This window comes from Vespa mandarinia, chromosome 2 (genome assembly GCF_050613455.1).
Source record: "Vespa mandarinia isolate Hongniang chromosome 2, ASM5061345v1, whole genome shotgun sequence".
In the NCBI taxonomy this organism is placed as follows: domain Eukaryota; kingdom Metazoa; phylum Arthropoda; class Insecta; order Hymenoptera; family Vespidae; genus Vespa; species Vespa mandarinia.
Genome location: NC_140811.1, coordinates 2,789,211 through 2,810,285, shown reverse-complemented (window position 1 = coordinate 2,810,285; position 21,075 = coordinate 2,789,211). Strand labels below are relative to the sequence as shown.

Below are 21,075 nucleotides of genomic sequence, written 5' to 3'. Positions count from 1 at the left end.
ATTACAGTTACGAGGCGGTCAGCTGACTTATGCATCATTATTGGGTTCTCCTGTTAACATGACCATGCACGTTGAAGGTGGCCTAGCAGATGGTAACTGGCATAATTTAACTTTACACGCTTATTCCCGAGGATTGAGATTGCTCGTCGATGGTGTATCCAAAGGAGACGAATTGGATTTAGCTGGAGTTCACGACTTTCTCGACCCATATTTATCCGTCTTATCGATCGGCGGAGCTAGCCAGAATCTTTATCACGCTCGAAGTGCTGGCGCTAAGAGCTTCGAAGGTTGTCTGGCAAATTTTACGATAAACAACGAACTCCAACCATTTAACGGTTCAGGATCTATTTTCAAGGACGTGTTGTATCACGGAAAAGTTAATACCGGTTGTAGAGGACCAATAGGCATTAGCACAGCTACATCAGCCGATCCTCTTAGCATCGGTATCACCCTAGTCATAGTGTTTTTCATTATCCTGTTAATAGCGATCCTCGTGAGTTTCATAGTTTTCCGTTTGAGACGTCAGAACAAGGAAAAGTCGGCACCATCTGTAGTAAATAAAAATACGAACGCTATAATGACCGGTAATCCATTGGTAGGAACAGGTAATGATAATCTCATGTCACGTCACGAAAATACATACATTTCCGATGGATCTGATTTGCGTGGTGTTGGACATATGGGCCCGGAATTGATATCGAAGAAATACAAGGAACGTGAAATTAATTCGACGAGTGAGCATAGACCACAAAGGCCAGATATAATCGAACGAGAGGTAACGAAATCACCACCGATCAGAGACGAACATCCACCTTTGCCCCCACCTACTCAAACCTCTCTTCATTCGCACGAACACAATCAGGAACCTGATATGCCAGAGCATTATGACCTCGAAAATGCAAGTTCCATCGCTCCAAGTGACATCGACATAGTTTATCATTACAAGGGTTATAGGGATGGCATGAGAAAATACAAGGCGACGCCACCGCCCATTGGTAATTATGGAAATCATCACAAGCATACTGGACAACAGCACAGACATGCCGGTCCGTTTCCACCACGAGCAATGCCACCACCAAACGTAAATCAACCACCTGGGCCAGCACCGAAATTATTACAAAGTACACCTTTAGCTAGATTATCACCGAGTAGCGAGTTGTCCGCTCAACAACCGAGAATCCTAACGTTACACGACATCAGTGGGAAGCCTTTACAAAGTGCATTATTAGCAACCACTTCATCGTCCGGTGGTGTAGGAAAAGACGCTCTAAATTCGAACAGCGAGAGAAGTTTAAATTCACCGATCATGAGCCAACTCTCGGGATCAACGGCAAGTCGTAAGGCACCGCAATCCAATAACGAAAATTCGGTGAACAATGTATCATCCGGTCCGATGGGCCTGACAGCCGAAGAAATAGAAAGATTAAACTCAAGACCCAGAACGTCTAGTCTCGTATCGACTCTAGACGCTGTAAGTTCGTCCAGCGAGGCCAGAGGACCACCTACTCATGGACCTCTTCATCTTCACAGACGTCACACGCCACCCGTTGAAAGATTAGAACGACGAAATTCCTCTACAACCGACGAAAGTGGCAACGATAGTTTCACCTGTTCGGAAATCGAATATGATAATGGTTCTTTGGTTGGTGACAAAAGATCCGACAATCTTTTCACGAAACAAGATGACGAGGAAGTCACTCAGCGAACAAACGAATCAACTCAATCAACAAAACCGCCATTACCGCCCAACGTTAATTACGATGGATTTGATAGTTCCTTTCGTGGCTCGTTGAGCACGTTGGTCGCCTCGGACGATGATTTATCAACCCATATGGGTGGTCTTTACAGGCCTACCAACAATGGCTCACCTTCGACCACAACAACGGCTCTCAGTTGGGATTATCTATTAAATTGGGGCCCAAATTTTGAAAGTCTCGTCGGCGTTTTTGTCGACATCGCCGAGCTGCCGGACAGCGCGAATCGAGTACCGAATACTCTTAGACTACCAGCTAGTATACCCAAACCATCGGAAGAATACGTCTGATAAGATTCAAGGACAAATTATAAAAAACATTCTTATCATTCAAATTTGTCATCAAATGATAACAATAATTGACGTTATTCTACCCAAAGAAACTGTCCAATTCGCGTTCATTTATTAAATCTTGACAGATTTCTTGATCATAATATTGATACGAATCGATAGATCAGGAACGTACATGTGTCTGTGAATTTCTGTATATGTATATACATACATATATATACAGAATATTCTGTGTTGTATATGTGCATATATATATATATATATATATATATATATATATATATATATATACATATATATGTATATATATATGCACAAACAAAAACACATAACGAACGATGATATTCTAATCAAAATTACTTTATCTCGAAATAATAAGCGCTTAGTTTTAACGAATTCTTTTAGGGAGATACTTTTATATCTACAGATTGTCTATATATATATATACATATATATATATATATATATATATATATATATATACGAATTTAATTAGATAAATCTTCCGAAATAGCGAATTTTCAAATTCGTTAATATCCCGTCCTTTAGCATTTTTCGAATAATTTATATTAAAACGCGTGCGTATACGTTTTCAAATGCCATTGTAAGTAAACACACGGGTACTCGTCCGTAAAAAAAAAAAAAAAACAAAAGGAAAAGAAAAAAGAATAGAAAAAAGAAAGACAGGGAATACAATATTTCCGTTATTTAGTTACTTATTCGATGCATTAACTTTTAACGCATTAACTCCATCATTTTTTTTTTAATTAGTTAATTAAAAAAAAAAAAAATATATATATATATACGGAAACGAGCAAGAAGAAGATGAAAAAATAAATGAATTTACGATCTATGATCGTCCAACGACGTCTGTAAATAATTGTATCTTTAATTTTTTAATAACTATTTGCGTCATTAGTATATAAAAAATTTTAAAGAAAAAGCAAAAAAAAAAGGAAGAAAGAAAGAAAAAAATTTTTTTTTAAAGAGGAAGGGAGAGAATGTTCTTTCTTCTTTTTCCTTTTTTTTTTCTTTTCTTTTTTTTTTGGTTTTTTTTTCTTAAGCTTCGCGTTTATCGACGCGAGAAGCGCGCCATCGAAGCTACCAGACTGATTTTTCATACTCCGTAGTATATTACATATATATATATATATATATATATATATATATATATATATATATATATATATATATATATATAGAATATAGAAAATAATTCGTGTCGATCGTTCACGACATTTGTAAATTATCAACTATTATATCTTGTAAATATATTCGTAGGCGTTTTACTGTACAAAATGTGTATGGATGTATGAACATACGTACGTATGTGTGTATGTATGTATGTATGTATGGATGTATATGTATGTATGTATGTATGTATCTATATACGTACGTATGTATGTACGTATGTGTGCGTTTACTTGTAATAAACGTAAAAAAATTTGCATAAGATTTTTTTTACAAAAGTAAAACTTTCTTACTCTCTTCGTTCTCTTTATTCATTATTTCATTATTATTAACACTTTTTCTAATTTTTCTCTTTTAATCCTTTAAAACGTTTAATCGAAAGAAGAAAAGAAGAAGGAAAAAAGAAGAAAAACAAGATGAAAAAAAAAAAAAAGAAAACATTCAATAGTGTGTCATATCGAGTGTGTTCTGTCAAAAAATATCGAGTCAGCTGTGAAAATGTTATAATTCATCATCCTTCATATCATAAAATCTTGTCACGTTGCTCTTGTCATCAATGTACTTAAATAATAATTAATAATAATCATATATATCTCAATCAATAATCATATATATCAATAATAATAATAATAATAATAATAATAATAATAATAATAATAATAATATAAATAATTTTTTTGTTTCACACAAAAGAAGGTATAGATCAACGTATAAAAAAAAAAAGATGTAATTTTATATCTAGGAAGAGATAACACACTCGGATATGCATCCCTTTTGAATTTGATATAGATTCCCAATCGATTATTGTGGAACATGTTTGATCATTTATGATGTACGGATAATGTTATCATCATTTTCGTCATACGACGATGAGCTTTTAAATAGCGCTTATGCTAATATAAGTTTAATAGCTGATCAAACTTGGATATACAATCAAGAGGATTTATATCGGAATTTAAATCAATCCTTGTGGATACAGGTATGTATATGTGTGTATGTTTATATGTAAATATATATATATGTATATATATATATATATATATATATATATGTATATAAATATATTAAAGAATATTTCTTTTTTCCCCTCTGTTCATCTTATTAAATAAATTTAAACAAAGTTTTATATGTATCGATATGTGTGTAAATATATATATAAGCAGAGTTGTAAACTGATCGAAAAGTACAAAGATAAAGATGGTACTTGTCCGAAACATGTTCGAGACGTTATTCCAGGATCACGACTCTCAAAATATGGTAATTACGAGTATAACGAGGAACGTGAGAAGATCTATAGATCAGAGAATGACGATATACGATCGATCAACAAGACATTTCATTTCTATGCGAAAGAGATCACGGAACCGTGGATGTTACCGGAAGTGGAAGAACATTTCGCTCGGTTAATTTCAGGGAATGTTAAACGAGCGAATCCTAAACTGTTAGCCGTTCGATATTTTCAATTAAAAGTTCGTACATCAACAATTTCGCTAATTTCAAATAATTCTCTTCGCAAAGCTCAGCATTGAAGGAATTGCAGTCTACCGATAGTTCACTAAAAGAATATAATACACGTATGCAACGTCATTTCAAGGCAAACTGGAACGATGTTTTGCAAAATGAACATTCAGGACATAAGATTAACTCGAATCTAAAGAAACGAACAAGGAGGCACGGTGGTGAATCATTTGCTATTTATAAACCTAATAATATTGGTAAATAACTTTGATTTCTATTTTCTCTCTTTCTCCCTCTCTCTATAAATATCTATAATACTATATATATGTATATAAGAATATGTAATACTATTAATACGCAATATTATGTACGAGTATACTAATATATATCTACGAATATACTAATATTATTAGTATATAATACTATCTGTAATATCTTCTATCCTAATTTTATAAAATCCAGATACAACAGGAAAGAACAATGAAATCAGTGATCACAAAAAATACAAACCACCTCGTTATACAATAGACGCGCCAAGTGAATTACAATTGCAAACAAATATTTCTTGTGAAAACGTACGAGATCTTTGGAACCCAATTAAAATAGAACAACAGCAACAACAACAGCTGTTCATTACTCCGAATAAACGTTTACACTATCAACAACGACAACAACAACAATGTAATCGTCAGGAACAACGTGTTAACGTTTGCAAAGGACAACAACAATTATACTGTGCCGTACAGTATCAACCTTTGGCGTTAAAAATGAATTATCATCAAACTAGATTTCAAACGGATAGCTATGAGATAATGAGAAAACCTTTAGCGCCAAATTTGAGTCCAGAAGTTCCAGAATTTTTTCCAAAGTGTCCCGTCACCTGTTTGAATAATCATAAAGAACAAAGAGTTAATCCTATACAATATTTTCCATCGTTGAACGAGAAGAGTTATCAAAAGGAATTATTTCCTTATAATAGAACTTATGAAACTGTTGTAGTGACAAGTTTCCAAGTAAATGTAACATCAAGTATTTCATATAGAATATTGTTATGTTTTCTATAATAATCGATAAATATATTTATTGATAAATTATAGAACATACCTATACCAATGTTACCAAGCATGGACACGAGCCATTATATGAGAACACCTAATCAATGGATCCAAAGAGTAACAACACCTGGACAAATACATATACCAGTTTCTTCATCTAACCAACCAGTTTATAGATCCCTTCAAGCAACACGTACGAGTATTATTAATCAAAGACCTCAACAGGTAATTGAAATGTATGATAAATGATAAAAAAAAATTTTTTTTTTTTACATATGAGAAAGTAATAGTTATTTTTCGTGATCAGGTGAATCCAACACCTATTCCAGTTTATCAACGTCCTTTGGAACTCTATACGGATCCATCTCAAATTCGTAAAAATACTCAAGGAGTCGACTTCGATAATTTAATATTATTGACAAAAAATGCAATGAAAGTTCGAAGAAGTTCTTCAAGAAATCGACAACAATCTAAACAGTCTAATAAAAAGACTGAACATAATGTCTTTCAATGCTTGAATAAAAGTTGTCCAAAGAAAACTAAAGAACTTATTAGTATGAACGCAGTAGTAACGGAATTGGAAAGTTTTGAAGAGAAATGTGATCATGGTAAGGTTGCATCTGGATGGAAAACCAATGAACCATTGAGACAACAACAAATTACAGAACATTTGAAATCAAATGCATGGACTATGATGGAAAACACTGACGCAAGAACAATATCAAGTAATGAAATAGATATGGAAGGAGATTTAACACAAAACAAGAAACGTCTTTATAGAGATGTATTAACGCACACATTAACTCTATCACATATAAAATTAAAAATTTAAATAATCATGAACTTATTAAATTATATTATAACTATGAGCTATGACTGATAAAATTTTTAAGAAACAAATTATCATTATAAATAAAATATTATAAATGAAAATAAATTCAATAAAAGATAGAAAAATCATCCATTAGGAATTTTATGACATTGAACGAGAAATGAAGAATTAAGATTAAATGAAAATATTAATTTTTAATGAATAATATAAAAATACAAAAAGAAACTGGAAAAAAAATTGATAAATATATGAAATTGAAATGATTTTAATTGAAAAAGGAAAAACAATCCTCAAAGTAAAATCTTGGAAAAATTTTTAAAAAGAATTAAAGAATAGATTCAAAAAGTGTAATATTTTTTTTAAAGAGATATAAAAATACCTTATAAAAATTATTATATTTCTCACTGAAAATATCTCTCTTTAATAAATAAATAAATAAATATAAAAATGCAACCACTATTTCAATGCTAAATGTGAATAGCGTTAAGGCTATTCACTAAACCTGATTTTATAATGATTTAGTAAAGTATCGAATGTCTGCTTATTATTTGCATAAATAATTGATGCTCAGATTTTCAAAACATTTCCAAACACAAAAACATAACTATATTATATATTATTATATTATATAGTATATAATTCATCATTCAATAATTTTCATTAATTTTCAATAATTTTTCAACTATTTAAACAACCTTTAATGTACATGGAGTACAATAAACTAATATTTAAACAATATAACTATTAAATAAACATTAAGAAGACGATAACGTCCAAGAAACTAAATAAATATAATATAAAATCTAATACTTAAAAATTTCAATCTCGGGGTTGTTAGTCTTGCGGAAAGTAAATACATACGGTCTTTTCATTAACGTCATCGATTACCTATTTAGTTTTCTTTTGAACTCCGACGAATAAACGTCGAAACTTTACCTTTCTAAACGCGTAAACTTATAAATTAATACTTTCGATATTTTTTCAATTATTTAAACAATCTTTAATGCATACGGAGCACAATTAACTAATATTTAAACAATAATGCATTTGTTCAAACATTAAAAAGACGGTAACGCGAGAGGGACTAAACATAATTTTAATATAAAATTCCAACACTTAAAAATTTTAATCTCAAAGTAGTTGGCCTTGTGCAATATAAACATAAACGGTCCTTCGATTAACTTTGACATATACCAAGTTAGTTTCCCTTTGCACTCCGATCAGTAAACATCGACACTCGTTCTTTCTAAACGCGTAAACTTATAAATTAATACTTTCGATATTTTTTCAACTATTTAAACAATCTTTAATGCATACGGAGCACAATGAACTAATATTTAAACAATAATGCATTTGTTCAAACATTAAAAAGACGGTAACGCGAGAGGGACTAAAAATAATTTTAATATAAAATTTCGATACTTCAAAATTTTAATCTCGGTGTAGTTGGCCTTGTGCAATATAAACATAAACGGTCCTTTGATTAACTTTGACAATTTCCGAGTTAGTTTATCTCTGCACTTCAACCAGTACACATCGACACTCGTTCTTTCTAAACGCGTAACCTTATAAATTAATACTTCCCATATTTTTTCAATTATTTAAACAATCTTTAATGTAAACGAAGTACAATTAACTAATATTTAAACAATAATACATTCGTTTATACATTAAAAAGAAAGAAACTCGCGACGTAATTAAAATAATTTTAATATAATATTCTAATACTACAAAATTTTATTTCGCGGTTGTTGGCCTTGTGCAATATAAACATAAACGGTCCTTCGATTAACTTTGACAATTACCGAGTTAGTTTATCTTTGCACTTCGACCAGTGAACATCGACACTCGTTCTTTCTAAACGCATAAACTTATAAATTAATACTTTCGATATTTTTTCAACTATTTAAACAATCTTTAATGCATACGGAGCACAATGAACTAATATTTAAACAATAATGCATTTGTTCAAACATTAAAAAGACGGTAACGCGAGAGGGACTAAAAATAATTTTAATATAAAATTCCAACACTTAAAAATTTTAATCTCAAAGTAGTTGGCCTTGTGCAATATAAACATAAACGGTCCTTCGATTAACTTTGACATATACCAAGTTAGTTTCCCTTTGCACTCCGATCAGTAAACATCGACACTGGCTCTTTCTAAACGCGTAAACTTATAAATTAATACTTCCCATATTTTTTCAATTATTTAAACAATCTTTAATGCATACGGAGCACAATGAACTAATATTTAAACAATAATGCATTTGTTCAAACATTAAAAAGACGGTAACGCGAGAGGGACTAAAAATAATTTTAATATAAAATTCCAACACTTAAAAATTTTAATCTCAAAGTAGTTGGCCTTGTGCAATATAAACATAAACGGTCCTTCGATTAACTTTGACATATACCAAGTTAGTTTCCCTTTGCACTCCGATCAGTAAACATCGACACTGGCTCTTTCTAAACGCGTAAACTTATAAATTAATACTTCCCATATTTTTTCAATTATTTAAACAATCTTTAATGTAAACGAAGTACAATTAACTAATATTTAAACAATAATACATTCGTTTATACATTAAAAAGAAAGAAACTCGCGACGTAATTAAAATAATTTTAATATAAAATTCCAACACTTAAAAATTTTAATCTCAAAGTAGTTGGCCTTGTGCAATATAAACATAAACGGTCCTTCGATTAACTTTGACATATACCAAGTTAGTTTCCCTTTGCACTTCGACCAGTAAACATCGACACTCGTTCTTTCTAAACGCGTAAACTTATAAATTAATACTTTCGATATTTTTTCAATTATTTAAACAATCTTTAATGCATACGGAATAGAACTAACTAATATTTAAACAATAATACATTCATTTATACATTAAAAAGAAAGAAACTCGCGACATAATTAAAATAATTTTAATATAATATTCTAATACTTCAAAATTTTATTTCGCGGTTGTTGGCCTTGTGCAATATAAACATAAACGGTCCTTCGATTAACTTTGACATCTACCAAGTTAGTTTCCCTTTGCACTCCGATCAGTAAACATCGACACTCGTTCTTTCTAAACGCATAAACTTATAAATTAATATTTTCGATATTTTTTCAATTATTTAAACAATCTTTAATGCATACGGAATAGAATTAACTAATATTTAAACAATAATACATTTGTTTAAACATTAAAAAGACGGTAACGCGAGTGGAACTAAAAATAATTTTAATATAAAATTCCTACACTTTAAAATTTTAATCTCGGTGTAGTTGGCCTTGCATAATATAAACATAAACGGTCCTTTGATTAACTTTGACAATTACCGAGTTAGTTTATCTTTGCACTTCGACCAGTGCACATCGGCACTCGTTCTTTTTACACGCGAGACTTATAAATTAATAATTATAAATTAATTTTAATATAATTTAACAATATAGATGTACACGGAATACAATAAAGTAATATTTAAACATTAGTACATTCCCTGAAACATCACAAAGATCGTAATGCGCGATAAATTTAAAATATTAAAAATTTTCTTTTCCTTATATTTAAATTTTAAATTGGTATTCCTTTGAGTGATGTCAACAAAATCAAATCTCTGATCGACTTCGACTGTTACTGTATCATTCTTCCTTTGGATTCCGACGAGTAATCATCGAAGCTCTCTCAGAATATCTTTCCTGCATAATGACAATGAAAAGTTAAAGTAAGTATATTTTTATATCATACATTTCTTGAATAATTTATATTATTTCTTATTATAACAGTGTTACTAATTATTTTGTTTATATTTTTCTGTTTCAGGACTTCCTTGCAATCGCACGCCTAGCAATGAAGTAATCGAATGTTTTTATCGTTTAAATGAAAATATCGGCAAGTAGAAGCAGTGTTTGTTCGTTCGCGTTTCGCGATTTAAACATCAAGTGTTTTTACATCGACTGTGTGCAATGCAGTCGTTAGAGTCAGTGTTTGTTCGCAAAGTCTTTTGCTCTTTTAACAGTCGCACAGACTTTATTTATAAAAGACAGTTGAGTTTCGCGAAGTAAATTCAGTGAACGTTCGTTAATAAATACCTACCGCGAATTAGAATCAGTGCATCACTGAAGAGGATCTCATCCAACTTCAATGTCGACCTATTTCATTTTCAACAACCATCTACGAATCATCGACCATCAATTTCAATCTTACTCGAGTGTTTTGGAGCCATCGCAGAACTTCTTAAGTAGTAAGTGAATTTTTAAGTCCCTCCAATCACTCAATCATGTCGAGGACAATATGACCGAATCGGCACGAGTGATTGGTTGTAATTAATTAGTAAAAGAGCATTGAGTGACCACGAGTAAATTTTTTCGAAGATTTACTCGTGAATGATTTCTTATTTTTTGATTTATTTATTAGATTAGGATAGGGTCTTCTTGTTCAAACGCGTTTGTAATTATTTCAAACTTTGATTATTTTATATGCATTTTTAAATATTTCTTCTCGGACGGAAATAGTAATAAATACAATATTCATGAGTTCTAATAAAGAATAAACAAGAAGACATTCGCGATGGATAGTTTTCGGATTACAAGCAAAACTGTGGATGATTTTCTTATAATAATTAAAATACTTGCTTGTAAGAAGGAGCGTCTAAGGATTTGCTTCATATTTTTAACTAACTATTAATTAATTATTTAATCAATTTGAATTGATAAAAAAGAAGTCTCAATACAGTTATTGCTTTTGAAAGAGTAAATGTTAAATAGAGTATTTACTAAAAGACAAAGAGACTTGTAGAGTCACAGTCCGTAGACTTAGATTATAAGTTAATGAATTTTTAGCACAGGATTTTCAGCAATTAATATACTAATCCCAACAAAATAAGGTTTATACTTTTCAGATACGTTGTATTAGGGTTTTCTTTCATATCTTAGAATTTGGAATAAAATTTTGTCGTTACAGTTTTAGAATGATAATCGATTAGGTTAGAACACGAAGCAAAGAAGAGTTTATATTCCGAAGAGGCCCCTGCACACTGTGACTCAAGAAGGCAATTATTAGGGTATTGAGTTATTTTCAAAGGTTCCACAGAACCTTTCGAGAATAGCTCTTAGTCATATTTTAATTTTACCATGTTGTCACTCAAAATGCTCTTATGGTGATGGGTGTAGGGGTGTAGATTTAAAAAAACTGAAACGAAGTAACTTTCCGTAAATAATATTCCCACATTGCCACGCGTACGCGAATAGAATTATTTCATATTTTATGCCGTTTTAATATTAAAGTTTTTTTAAAAATTTAATTACATTTATGATTCTAGTTTAATAAAATCAAATTTTACGTTAAAGTCGATTGATAAATTTTGCACATTTTTTCTTTTCTAAAGTTCAATTCAATTTATAATGTTATTTTAATAAAATCGAGTTCTATATTAAAATCATATATCTATGAAATGTACAAGTAATACAATATTTCTTTCAGAGAAAATAATATTTCTTTAGATCAGTATTCAGCATATTTCATTTTTTTTGTTAATTAATCTATTAGTTTTGTTAAGTTTAATTAAATTAATTCCAGAATTTTATCGTTCGTATAATTAATTTATATATATACATATTCTTTTCTTTTCCCTTATTTCTTTTCAGCTAGTACCAGGTCGTGGGATCACGAACACGGGAAGGAATAATTAATAAAGAAGATTCTCTTAACATTTAAACAATATACAATACACGTAAATTATAATTAATTAATATTTAAACAATAGGATTTTCTTAGCAACGATATAAATATCGCATACATGTATTATCATATATTATCGAATAATAAATATAATAATATTTCTTTCAGAGAGAATAATATTTCTTTAGGTCAGTGTTCTGCATATTCTATTTTCCTTTTGTTAATTAATCTTTTATTTTTGTTATGTTTAATTAATTTAAATTCATAATTTTATCATTTGTATTATTAATATACATACGTACAAATACTTTTTTCTTTCTTTATTTCTTTTCAGTTATTTCCAGGTCATGAGATCGACAACACGGGAAGGAATAATTAATAAAGAAGATTATCTTAACATTTAAATAATGCGGCTCTCTTTTTTAAGTCATATTTTTCTTGTTTTCATTTTCTATGTCATTAATACACTCTTATTAATTATGATTTATAGTCTCGGGTGGGACCCGTGGGAGGGGCCCATGGGTGAGGGCCTCTGTGCGGGTTGCTGTCTCAGCATCATGTAGAGCAGCTTCTATTCTCTTACCTTTCTGCGGTTCTCTTTTTTAAGTTATATTTTTTTATTTTCTATGTTATTAATATACTCTTATGAATTATGATTTATAGTCTCGGGTGGGACCCATGGGATGGGCCATGGGGGTGTGCCTCTGTGCGGGTTGCTGTTTCAGCATCGTATAGAACTGCATCTCTTTTTTTCTCTTTTCTATTTCATATTTTTCGTTTTTAATTATGTTTTCAGTTATGTTATTAATAAGTTATTTCTTTTTAATTATATGTTTAATTATATGTTTAATTATATGTTTAATTATGTGTTTAGTTATGTGTTTAATTATGTGTTTAATCATGTGTTTTTTTGTGCTTATTTATGTGTTTAATTATGTGTTTGTATCATATTTTTAATTATGTTATTAATATATTCTTATTAATTATGATTTATAAATTTTAGGTAGGACACATGAGAAGCTGCGGGCTGCTGTCTCAGCATCTTGCATTTCTTTTTTTCTCTTTTCTATCTCATATTTTTCTGTTTTAATTATGTTTTCAGTTATGTTATTAATAAATTATTTCTTTTCAGTAATGTTTTCTTAATATTTGTTTAGGTTGTTTCTTTTCAATTATGTTTTCTTAATATTTATTTATGTTATTTCTTTTTAATTATGTTTTTAATTATGCTTTCAGTTATGTTATTAATATATGTTTATTAATTATGATTTATAAGTTTTAGGTAGGACCCATGAGATGATGCGGGCAGCTGTTTCAGCATCGTGCAGAGCTCTTTCATTCTCCAGCACTCTTATCTATTTTTACGTATTTATTTTCTGTTTTATATATTTTTCCTTTTTCTCTTATTCATCTTCTTTTTTTCTTTTTCAGGGATGATCGAATAATAATGCAGCGATATTGAATATGTCTTTTCTTTTCTTTTTCTTATTTTATCCTTATTTTCTTTTTTTTCAGGATAGATCATCAAGGGATAGGTTCACCTCTGGTCGAATGCGTCATCGCCTGGCACGATTCATCATCGATTTTTACGCGCGAATACGGGAAGGATAGGAAGAACACTGGCGCGCGTGTCGGCGTGCACAAGCGTGGGTGTTCTCGGGCGCGATTATATCTCGTTTGATTGCTCGTATCGAAAACGCGAATTTAGAGTAGAGTCATCGATTTTCTAACACTCACGTGAATGAACGCGGGCGTGACTTAAAAGTCCTACCGGGGACTTCGTTTATATTTGCTCGAATATTCGATTAGATTACCTCGCGAACGCGTTTTTTTAGTGTAGAGTCACCGTTTTCCGAACACTTGCGTGGGTGTCCGGGCGCGATTAAAAGTCCTACCATGGACTTCGTTTTAGTGTTGAAATTCGGGGTGCGCGAACGGTTTACCTTGTAGTGCTGTACATAGTTTGCTGATGTTATGACAATCCTCATATTTGGTAGCGGGGCGGAAATCTCGACAAATATCATAGGAAAGTCTAAACACCGGTTAACATATGTCACTTTGGATTTCAACTTAGAGTCACCGTTATTCTAACACTCACGTGAGTGTTCGCGTGCGCGATTAAAAGTCCTACCGGGGACTTCGTTTTGTTTCATCGAATATTCGATTAGTTTATCTAGAGTAGAGTCACCGTTTTTCGAACACTTGCGTGGGTGTCCGGGCGCGATTAAAAGTCCTATCATGGACTTCGTTTTACTGTTGAAATTCGGAGTGCGCTTCGGATTTCAACTTAGAGTCACCGTTATTCTAACACTCACGTGAGAGTTCGCTTGCGCGATTGAAAGTCCTACCGGGGACTTCGTTTTATTTCTTCGACATATCGATTAGATTACTTCGCGAATTTGGATAGTACAGTAGAATCTACGTAATCATAACACACGTGAGTGTCGCGAACGCGATTAATGCGCTTTGATTGTTCGAAATTCGGAAGCACGAATTCAGATGTGCTTAATAATCCCTTATGCCTGAGGCGGAGGGTGTCGAACGGTTAAGCTTTCTGTAAGCGGAGTCCCTGTAGCTAAGGCTAGATACTTCCTGTTAGCTTTGTCCCATGCCCAAGATATCCGAAGCAGAAGGCATAAGGGTCGGTATCGCGGAGCGCGAATTTTAGAGTAAAGTAGAGTCACCGTAAGCCCGTGGGTCTCCACATGCAGCAACTTCCACGTAGTGAGACCTGGGTCGATAATACTTGCAAAGTCTAATTATAAATCTTATAATACAAGTATTATCGAGCGAATGGCTGCATATTGTATTACTTTTCCAATATCTTTTCAATCTAATTCCAACTAAACATTAACATATTTCCATCTTATATAGCTAATACTACTTCGAAAGAAGAAATACAGCAGAAATCTATTGTACAATAATTTCTCAGACAAATGAAAAGGAAATTTTTCTATCACACTTTTATGTCCGTTGTGATTTCTATTTATTCTTATTTACTCTCATTAATTATCCTTTATATATCTCGGGTGGGACCCACGGGTGGGGCCTGTGGGGGAGGGCTTCTGTGCGGGTTGCTGTCTCAGCATCATATAAGGCTGTTTCTTTCGTCTTATCTTTTTGGGGCTCTCTATTCTTCTCTTTCGGGGGCTCTCTTTTCTTTCTCTGGCTCTCGTCTTTATCTCTTATTTCTCATTTTTAATTATGTTTTCAATTATGTTATTAATATGTTATTTCCTTTTAATTATGTATTCTTAATATTTATTTATGTTCTTCCTTTCTAATTATGTATTTTATTATGTGTTTATGTTTCTAATTATATTTTTAATTATGTTTTTGATTATTTTCTTGATTATGTTTTTAATTATGTTTTTAATATATTTTTATTAATTATAATTTATAAGTTTTAGGTAGGACCCATGGGATGGTGCATGCTGCTTCTCTTTTCGTTTCTTTTTCTAGGTCTCTTACATATTTATTTTCTATTTGTATTTTATATATGTATATATATGTATATATATATTATTTTCTGTTTAATATTTTTTTTGTTCTTTTATTTTCTCTTTAGCTTTTTCTTTTTCAGGATAGATCATCGAGGGATAGGTTCATCTGCGGCCAGATGGTACATCGCATGGCAGGATTCATCATCGATTTTTACGCGCGAATACGGGAAGGATAGGAAGAACACTGGCGCGCGTGTCGGCGGGCACAGGCGTTGGTGTTCTCGGGCGCGATTAAACTTCGTTTGATAGTTCGAATCGAAAACGCGAATTTAGAGTAGATTCATATTTCTAACACTTGCGTGGGTGTTCGGGCGCGATTAAAGGTCCTACCGTGGACTTCGTTTGATTTTTTTCAAATTTCGATGGGGGTACTTCGCGAATTTCGGCTTAACAGTAGAATCTACGTAATTATAACACACACGTGAGTGTCGCGACGCGATTAGTATTTCTAAGGAGTGCGCTTTGTTTGTTCGAAATTCGGAAAGCACGAATTCAGATGTGCTTAATAATCCGTTATGTCTGAAGCGGACGGTGCAATTGGTGGAGCTATCTGTAAGAGGTGTGTTGTAGCTAAGCTACGCATACCCTGTTAGTTAAGAAGCCAGGCATTGAAGCGGAAAGGTATCGCGGATCGGTATCGCGGAACGCGGATTTTAGAGTAGAGTCACCGTTAGCCCGTGGGTCTCCACATGCAGCAACCTCCACGTGGTGAGACCTGGGTCGTTAATACTTGCAAAGTCTAATTATAAATCTTATAACGCAAGTATTATCGAGCGAATGGCTGCATACCGTATTACTTTTCCAATAATTTTTCAATCTAATTCCAACTAAACATTAACATATTTCCATTCTATATAGTTAATAATACTTCGAAAGAATAAATATAACAGAATTTATTGTACAATAATTTCTTACAGAACGACAAGGAAATTTATCTATCACAATTTTATGTTCGTTGTCATTTCTATTTATTCTTATTTACTCTTACTAATTATTCTTTATATATCTCGGGTGGGACCCATGGGAGGGGCTCATGGGTGAGGGCCTCTGTGCGGGTTGCTGTTCAGCATCATATGGAATTGTTTCTCTTTTCTTCTCTTTCTGGGGCTCTTTTTTCGTTCTCCGGCTCTCTTTACATTCTCCGGCACTCGTTTCATTCTCCGGCTCTCTTTCCTCTCATATTTTTATTTTTCAATTATGTTTTTAATTATGTTATATGTTATTTCTGTTTAATTATGATTTCTTAATATTTATTTATGTCGTTTCTTTTTAATTATGTTTTTAATTATGTGTTCTATTATATTTTTAATTATGTTTTTAATATATGGTTATTAATTATGATTTACGGCTTTAGATAGGATCCATGGGTTGGTGCGAACTGTTGATTCAGTATCGTATCGAGCTGCTTCTCTTTTCGTTTCTTTTTCTAGGTCTCTTATCTATTTATATATATTTATTTTTTATTTGTATTTTATATATGTATATATATGTATATATATATTATTTTCTGTTTAATATTTTTTTTGTTCTTTTATTTTCTCTTTAGCTTTTTCTTTTTCAGGATAGATCATCGAGGGATAGGTTCATCTGCGGCCAGATGGTACATCGCATGGCAGGATTCATCATCGATTTTTACGCGCGAATACGGGAAGGATAGGAAGAACACTGGCGCGCGTGTCGGCGGGCACAGGCGTTGGTGTTCTCGGGCGCGATTAAACTTCGTTTGATAGTTCGAATCGAAAACGCGAATTTAGAGTAGATTCATATTTCTAACACTTGCGTGGGTGTTCGGGCGCGATTAAAGGTCCTACCGTGGACTTCGTTTGATTTTTTTCAAATTTCGATGGGGGTACTTCGCGAATTTCGGCTTAACAGTAGAATCTACGTAATTATAACACACACGTGAGTGTCGCGACGCGATTAGTATTTCTAAGGAGTGCGCTTTGTTTGTTCGAAATTCGGAAAGCACGAATTCAGATGTGCTTAATAATCCGTTATGTCTGAAGCGGACGGTGCAATTGGTGGAGCTATCTGTAAGAGGTGTGTTGTAGCTAAGCTACGCATACCCTGTTAGTTAAGAAGCCAGGCATTGAAGCGGAAAGGTATCGCGGATCGGTATCGCGGAACGCGGATTTTAGAGTAGAGTCACCGTTAGCCCGTGGGTCTCCACATGCAGCAACCTCCACGTGGTGAGACCTGGGTCGTTAATACTTGCAAAGTCTAATTATAAATCTTATAACGCAAGTATTATCGAGCGAATGGCTGCATACCGTATTACTTTTCCAATAATTTTTCAATCTAATTCCAACTAAACATTAACATATTTCCATTCTATATAGTTAATAATACTTCGAAAGAATAAATATAACAGAATTTATTGTACAATAATTTCTTACAGAACGACAAGGAAATTTATCTATCACAATTTTATGTTCGTTGTCATTTCTATTTATTCTTATTTACTCTTACTAATTATTCTTTATATATCTCGGGTGGGACCCATGGGAGGGGCCCATGGGTGAGGGCCTCTGTGCGGGTTGCTGTCTCAGCATCATGTAGAGCAGCTTCTATTCTCTTACCTTTCTGCGGTTCTCTTTTTTAAGTTATATTTTTCTTGTTTTTATTTTCTATGTTATTAATATACTCTTATGAATTATGATTTATAGTCTCGGGTGGGACCCATGGGATGGGCCATGGGGGTGTGCCTCTGTGCGGGTTATTGTCTCAGCATCGTATAGAACTGCATCTCTTTTTTTCTCTTTTCTATTTCATATTTTTCGTTTTTAATTATGTTTTCAGTTATGTTATTAATAAGTTATTTCTTTTTAATTATATGTTTAATTATATGTTTAATTATATGTTTAATTATGTGTTTAGTTATGTGTTTAATTATGTGTTTAATCATGTGTTTTTTTGTGCTTATTTATGTGTTTAATTATGTGTTTGTATCATATTTTTAATTATGTTATTAATATATTCTTATTAATTATGATTTATAAATTTTAGGTAGGACACATGAGAAGCTGCGGGCTGCTGTCTCAGCATCGTATTTCTTTTTTTCTGCATTTCTTTTTTTCTCTTTTCTATCTCATATTTTTCTGTTTTAATTATGTTTTCAGTTATGTTATTAATAAATTATTTCTTTTCAGTAATGTTTTCTTAATATTTGTTTAGGTTGTTTCTTTTCAATTATGTTTTCTTAATATTTATTTATGTTATTTCTTTTTAATTATGTTTTTAATTATGCTTTCAGTTATGTTATTAATATATGTTTATTAATTATGATTTATAAGTTTTAGGTAGGACCCATGAGATGATGCGGGCAGCTGTTTCAGCATCGTGCAGAGCTCTTTCATTCTCCAGCACTCTTATCTATTTATACGTATTTATTTTCTGTTTTATATATTTTTCCTTTTTCTCTTATTCATCTTCTTTTTTTCTTTTTCAGGGATGATCGAATAATAATGCAGCGATATTGAATATGTCTTTTCTTTTCTTTATCTTATTTTATCCTTATCTTCTTTTTTTTCAGGATAGATCATCAAGGGATAGGTTCACCTCTGGTCGAATGCGTCATCGCCTGGCACGATTCATCATCGATTTTTACGCGCGAATACGGGAAGGATAGGAAGAACACTGGCGCGCGTGTCGGCGTGCACAAGCGTGGGTGTTCTCGGGCGCGATTATATCTCGTTTGATTGCTCGTATCGAAAACGCGAATTTAGAGTAGAGTCATCGATTTTCTAACACTCACGTGAATGAACGCGGGCGCGACTTAAAAGTCCTACCGGGGACTTCGTTTATATTTGCTCGAATATTCGATTAGATTACCTCGCGAACGCGTTTTTTTAGTGTAGAGTCACCGTTTTCCGAACACTTGCGTGGGTGTCCGGGCGCGATTAAAAGTCCTACCATGGACTTCGTTTTAGTGTTGAAATTCGGGGTGCGCGAACGGTTTACCTTGTAGTGCTGTACATAGTTTGCTGATGTTATGACAATCCTCATATTTGGTAGCGGGGCGGAAATCTCGACAAATATCATAGGAAAGTCTAAACACCGGTTAACATATGTCACTTTGGATTTCAACTTAGAGTCACCGTTATTCTAACACTCACGTGAGTGTTCGCGTGCGCGATTAAAAGTCCTACCGGGGACTTCGTTTTGTTTCATCGAATATTCGATTAGTTTATTTAGAGTAGAGTCACCGTTTTTCGAACACTTGCGTGGGTGTCCGGGCGCGATTAAAAGTCCTATCATGGACTTCGTTTTACTGTTGAAATTCGGAGTGCGCTTCGGATTTCAACTTAGAGTCACCGTTATTCTAACACTCACGTGAGAGTTCGCTTGCGCGATTGAAAGTCCTACCGGGGACTTCGTTTTATTTCTTCGACATATCGATTAGATTACTTCGCGAATTTGGATAGCACAGTAGAATCTACGTAATCATAACACACGTGAGTGTCGCGAACGCGATTAATGCGCTTTGATTGTTCGAAATTCGGAAGCACGAATTCAGATGTGCTTAATAATCCCTTATGCCTGAGGCGGAGGGTGTCGAACGGTTAAGCTTTCTGTAAGCGGAGTCCCTGTAGCTAAGGCTAGATACTTCCTGTTAGCTTTGTCCCATGCCCAAGATATCCGAAGCAGAAGGCATAAGGGTCGGTATCGCGGAGCGCGAATTTTAGAGTAAAGTAGAGTCACCGTAAGCCCGTGGGTCTCCACATGCAGCAACTTCCACGTAGTGAGACCTGGGTCGATAATACTTGCAAAGTCTAATTATAAATCTTATAATACAAGTATTATTGAGCGAATGGCTGCATATTGTATTACTTTTCCAATATCTTTTCAATCTAATTCCAACTAAACATTAACACATATCCATTTTATATCGCTAATAATACTTCGATAGATAAATAAAGAAATATAGCAGAATTCTAAAATAATTTTTTAGAGAAATGCACTTTTTAAAGCTTTTCTATCCCACTTATGCTCGCAGTCATTCCTATTTACTTTTATCTACTCTTAGTAATTAGTACTTATAAGTCTTGAGTGGGTCCCATGGAGTGGGGCCTTAGGTGTGGCTTTTGTGGCCGTTTCTGCTGTCTCAGCATCGTGTAGAACTACATCTTTTTCTACTTTTCTTTCTTCTCCAAACTGGATTCATCGAGAAATAGATTCATCTGCAATCGGATGAATCCGGTTTTTCGTTGAATGGCTATTAAGATACTAAAAATTATGGCTCGAATTCAAAGGTCAAACTGCTCAATAATTTTAACTCATTTCTCATATATCGAAATTAGCTTTCTTCTTATATATC

The 21,075-nt window shown here is 32.8% G+C and overlaps 2 protein-coding genes across 2 annotated transcripts in view; both read left to right on the top strand.

Moving 5' to 3' along the window:
- The window catches only part of ft (cadherin-related tumor suppressor fat), a 102,639-nt gene extending 100,356 nt beyond the window's left edge, over positions 1 to 2,283 (top strand). Inside the window, exon 22 of the mRNA XM_035861911.2 lies at positions 8 to 2,283. Within this exon, the coding sequence (XP_035717804.2) occupies positions 8 to 2,044 (2,037 nt within the window). The 3' untranslated portion in view covers positions 2,045 to 2,283. The remainder of the gene's footprint in view (positions 1 to 7) is intronic.
- A 3,522-nt stretch (positions 2,284 to 5,805) lies between these two features.
- Positions 5,806 to 6,580, top strand: LOC146873162 (uncharacterized). The gene is made up of 2 exons (XM_085655203.1): positions 5,806 to 5,973; positions 6,056 to 6,580. Exons 1-2 carry the CDS (start codon positions 5,806 to 5,808, stop codon positions 6,578 to 6,580), a joined length of 693 nt encoding a protein of 230 aa, XP_085511329.1.
- The last annotated feature ends 14,495 nt before the right edge of the window (positions 6,581 to 21,075 follow it).

What these genes read in the sequence shown, in the direction of transcription:
- LOC146873162 (XM_085655203.1), top strand. Translation starts at nt 5,806, where the DNA reads ATGTTACCAAGCATGGACACGAGCCATTATATGAGAACACCTAATCAA. An exon ending in TTAATCAAAGACCTCAACAG is followed by an intron (nt 5,974 to 6,055) that starts GTAATTGAAATG and finishes TTTCGTGATCAG; the next exon opens with GTGAATCCAACACCTATTCC.